At 42.4% G+C, this 5,017-nt stretch overlaps 1 protein-coding gene across 2 annotated transcripts; it reads right to left on the reverse strand.

The window, feature by feature from the left end:
* Positions 1-535: 535 nt before the first annotated feature.
* On the reverse strand, positions 536-3,078 carry pou4f2 (POU class 4 homeobox 2). Of its 2 annotated transcripts, XM_030057092.1 has the most exons (3): positions 2,752-3,078; positions 2,609-2,658; positions 536-2,329 (listed from the first exon to the last, which is right to left on the reverse strand). In XM_030057092.1, the coding sequence occupies exons 1-3, from the start codon at positions 2,832-2,834 to the stop codon at positions 1,365-1,367; spliced, it is 1,098 nt and encodes a 365-aa protein (XP_029912952.1). In that variant the 5' UTR covers positions 2,835-3,078; the 3' UTR covers positions 536-1,364. The 2 variants fall into 2 exon arrangements, with proteins under 2 accessions (XP_029912952.1, XP_029912946.1); XM_030057086.1 differs by having other exon boundaries at positions 536-2,300; positions 2,613-3,078.
* Between the last annotated feature and the right edge of the window lie 1,939 nt (positions 3,079-5,017).

Here is a 5,017-nt window from a genome sequence, read left to right on the forward strand (position 1 = left end):
ACAGAAATAAGTTACCTCAGCTAAAACAGCAATACAGCAAAACCTGTACGGATATATTTATGTGCATCGACTGGTTCCAATGAAATATTTACATTGTACACGTATACTTCCATGAAACTGTTCTTTTTCTCTTTAAGAAAACATTACTAAACAAGGTGATTTTAACAAGCAACGACTTCATAATGATGCGCGTATATTTATACAAATAAATAGCAGAAAACATACATAAAATAATTTAAAAAGAGAATACTATCTCATATATATCTCGATTGTACCATCTCAAACGTTAGAAATTGTAAATGAAATTTGTGACTATATTTCACAGTCGTTTCCCTTCACCAGAACAACACGCTTAACTTGCTGTCAGAATTTGATTTTCTCAAGCAAAACGAGGAGGGGGGAATCCCAATAAATATATAATGAAGTAAACATGACCTCACTTAATAAATAGTTCATAAGACACCGGCCCACGCTGGCTTGCAAAGTTAGGGCAGCCGGTAAAAATCATATATATATTTTTTTTGTGTGTGTCTGAAAAAAATCTTTGAAATGCCTACAACTGTGTCACAATTTCGATGTTTTCATGTTGGTTATATTTGGGGCCTAATAAACAACGCTACCTTTTTGTCCAAACCGGAGGTCTTGGAAATAATTCCCTGAATCTTCGACTTTCATCACACATGTTAACAAAATAAGTGGAATTAATTACACATTTAAACACAAAATGGAGTGTGTGACAAGTAAATTAATAATTTACACAGGGTTATTTGGCAGTAATCTAATATTAGCTTTCAAGACTAAGTAATGTGTTGTCCTATTCCCCTCATGGACCCTGAATAAATGTCAGACTGCATCGTCATGAACTCGGAGGGAAAATGTAGCTTATCCTAGGCCAGAATATGAACACTAATAGTCACCAACCAAGTGCTTTCAGTTAAAAATAGCCCCTTAGTGTGTAAATAACAATAATTGCTATTTTCATTAGGGTGTTTCTGATCGAGGGCTAACGCAAAACTATAGTCCTCATCTGAACTTAATCATTATAAATAAAATGGGTGTAATTAAAGCATAGAGTCCTGTAAGTCATACTGCGTTGACATTAAAAAGGTGAAGCATAGTAAGTGTGGAAACAGTGGTCTTACTTGCTCTGTCAAACGATGCTTTACTTGACTCCACATCTCCCCCTCAGCGAGTAAAGACGTGACAATGGGTTTCGAGTTTTTCAGTCATTTTCAATGTTATGAATTTTTCGGAGCTCAAAGCACAAAGTCATCGATGATTGAAAAAAAGTGTGAGATAAGAAATATGATACAAATCGTCTCTAAACAGTTCCAAGTCTCTCGCTGACGGTGGTTTAGAGCGATTTAGACGCATGCAGAGTATTTCATTCGTTTCTGTTTCTGTCGCTGGTTGCAAAACCAGACCCGCACCACGTTCTTTTTGAGGTCCAGCTTTTCTGCGATTGCTGCGATTTTCTCCGAGGAAGGACGTGGCTGAATGGCAAAATAGGCCTCCAGTGATCTCTTTTCTGGTGCGGCTATCGACGTGCGCTTCCTCTTTTTCTCCGCGCCGTTGAACAACTCGGGTTTATTAAGTTTCTCCCTGTGTGATTTCTCGGCTTCTTCCAGCCACGCTTGCAGGATGGGCTTCAAAGCAATCATGTTGTTGTGAGAGAGCGTGAGGGACTCGAATCGGCAGATGGTGCTTTGGCTGAGGGAGCCCACCCCAGGAATCTTCAGGTTGGCCAAAGCTGACCCTACATCCGCCTGGGTAACCCCGAGTTTGATCCGTCTCTGCTTAAACCTCTCTGCGAAGGCTTCCAAGTCCCTTGGATCGGCGTCCACGTCGCTCATGCAGCCCATGTGAGACGGTAGCCCGTGGGCATGAGCCATGTTGATGGCTGCCTGGTGCATGTGGTTCATGCCCGCCATGTGGGCAGGGTGCGCAGGCGTGGAAACCACCGAGCCATCCGGCCCTGCCATGGCTCCTAGTGCCAGTCCCGGGGTGATGTGGTCCAGCAGGTCCCCCTCCAGCGCCTGGTGAGGCTGGTGGTGGTGGTGATGGTGGTGGTGATGGTGGTGGCCAGCCAAGGCGGACGGATGAGAAATAGGCACCGATGAGGAGGAGGACGAAGAGGAGGTGCAGGGGAGAGTGTTCATGGTGTGGTAGGTTGCGTCCGGCTTGAAGGGACTGTGATGTGGAGGGTGGTGGTGGCTCTTGGTCTGCGAGACTATATCCACCGCCGCTAGAGCTTCAGCCCGGGCCAACAAACTCTCATCCAAGCCTCCGAATATATTGCTCTGCAATTGCAAATAGAATGCACACATAACTGTCAGCAGGGAATTCTCCCTCCACTCCTCGGTTTAAAACATTTCCAGAATGTGAAAAAAAGAAATCCTAAAAAAGGAGCACACAAAACAAGACACATGCAACATCCCAGGTCATAAAAATTAATACGAAAGGCAAAGCCGACTGAATACATAAGTTGGGCAGAGGAAAAAAATATGGAGGTGTTGGGTGATTTGCTGTGCAGACATGAAAAAAACATCAAGCAAAAAAAAAAGTGGGCTGTCAAAATGTGCCTTTAAGCGGTGATTATGCAGAATACGTACCGGTGGGGTTGGGAGACAGGCTCGGCGCATCGCCTCCGAGCTGCTGCTGCCGCTGCTGCTGATGATGGTACTGCTGTGTCGGGAGGACGAGCAGGAGGATGAAGGTGCATTGGAAGTCAAAGTGGAGGATGAGGAGGAATGCAGTGAGGAGTACTTGGGCTCGGGCAAGCTGGCATGGGCCATGGCGAAAGGCTGCTTGCTGTTGAGAGACATCATCATCATATTTGCGGGCGTCCAAGCCTCTGCAAGTTCCTTTTAATAAGTTAAGACTCCGCCTCCTCGGTCGGGAGTTGAAGCCCAATTGCTTCGCAGGAATCTCAAGTCACTGTCGAATAAAGTGTAGGGTGAAGCGGAGATGATCGTCCAAGTCTGAAGTTAGCACGTCTATCTATTATTACCAACGGAGGTATGGCGGTATTGCGTCTTTTTTGCAAGTGCGAGAATGCAGGAGTCAACAAGCCATGCAACTGAGCGTCGCCGATGCCTCCCCCCGGTACCTTTTTTCCTTTAATGGACTTGTGTGGCGCGATTGTTCAAAAATAACCTCGATACTTCTGTTTTTTTTTCTCCTTCAATTTTCTCCTTTGAACAGGTTATATTTTTTTGCTGTGGATATTTTTGCAAAGCTCCTCATTGACGACGCCATAAAACGAAAATCTAAAAAAAAAAGTTTTCTTGCCTCCTTTTAATGTAGGATTTCCAAAATTTTGCAAGTATAAAACTGTTGCCGCTTTCCTTGACCTGTTTGCTTTTTTGGCAAAAGTTTCCGTCTTGAAAATGACCGTAATTGAGAGGTAATAGTGGTGACAGTCTCTGTACTGTACCTCTTCGACTACGTTGAATGCTGCGGGGACTCGAACTGCCTCTGCTCTGAGGCGAAGGGCAGGCTGACTCTCTCTCCGCCTCTCTCTCTCTCTCTCTCTCTCTCTCTCTCTCTCTCTCTCTCTCTCTCACACACACACACACACACACACACACACACACACACACACACACACACACTATCTCGACTTCTCTCTCCTCTCTCTCTCTCTTTCTCTCTCTCTCTCACACACACACACACACACACACACACACACTCGCTCTAGCTCTGGCAGTCTCTCACCCTCTCACACACTCTCTTTTCAGCTGTACCTGAAAAACCCTTTCATGATTTATTATTCTTCATTAGCCACACCACCACCACCGCCGCTGGGGACTCTGCGCATGGGCAGTCTGCGACAAGGCATTTATTTCAAATGACTGTATCCCCCCCTTCTCGAAGTTCAGATAGTTTTTGAATCCCTATTTATTATAGGCTATACTCAAAATTATTTTATTCATAAACACTGGAAACGCAGTTCAAGTCATGCCAGCTAGACTATAGACTCCCAGAGGGAGTGAAGAAAATGTAAAGGGAATGTAAAATATTTAGAAAGAACTACCATGGACAGCTCCATGTCAACCGTTTCCTGCTTGTAACAAAATAAATCAGTTAATATTATAAGGATTAATAATAGTTTCAATTATTTTGTCACGACACCTAAATTAAATTGAAGCTAGTGGAAATAAAACATTTAAGGTGATCGCCAGATGAACGGATCGTCATTATTAAAATTAGGCTATTTTCTTAACTTAACATATAGGTTAGGTACATAGCCTATATAGTAAGTTTTAGCTAATACGTCCCATATGTTTTTTGTCTATTTTGTTAATGCATTGAAGAATTTATTAGCATTTTAAAAAATGCGTAAAAAAAGAAAAGAAAAAGGAAAAATTATAGGCTATTGAGATTTTTTTGTCCATGTATGGGCTTCTCCATGCGAAGGCGTTGTATATGAAATTACTTTATTAATGACGACAGAAAGTGGATTTAAAAAAAAAAAAATCCTCAGCAGTATTTAATTGCAAAGCTATATACTTGTCATAGCAGGCTATTATCTTATCTTTATTCTAATTAAGCCACTTCATCGGTAACATAATTAAAACATTCAATCATGCCGTAATTAACAAGGGCTGTCTAATTTGTTTAATATGGTCACTTGCATAGGATGGGTTAATTGTTATGATGTAACTACAAGCTTTCTGAACAGTAGGCTACGAAATTTTTCTTATGGAAACAGTGACACTTTGATTTTTTTTTTTTTTTTTTTTTTTTCAGCGTAGCTCTAATTAAAACAGACCCAACCCCACGCACACGTTCAAACAATGAGATCTGACAATTTACAGCCGTTTCAGTATGAAGCAATGAACCAGCAGGTCTCTGCCCCTTTTTCTTTAAACGACTGATCTCCGAAACTGATAATGTTGCAAATGTCACATAAAATTTCCTGCAGTTACTCTTGGGACAATTAACAGTGTTATCCTAATTATTGGGCTGCATATCTCCGGTATGTGGGCATGCACAGCCTGTCCACCGCTTCTGT

This window comes from Myripristis murdjan, chromosome 1, assembly GCF_902150065.1.
Source record: "Myripristis murdjan chromosome 1, fMyrMur1.1, whole genome shotgun sequence".
NCBI lineage: Eukaryota > Metazoa > Chordata > Actinopteri > Holocentriformes > Holocentridae > Myripristis > Myripristis murdjan.

Coding starts and splice junctions, on each gene's coding strand:
- pou4f2 (XM_030057086.1), bottom strand. CDS start 2,834: ATGATGATGATGTCTCTCAACAGCAAGCAGCCTTTCGCCATGGCCCAT. Junction 2,301..2,612: donor CCTGTCTCCCAACCCCACCG/GTACGTATTCTG, acceptor TTGCAATTGCAG/AGCAATATATTCGGAGGCTT.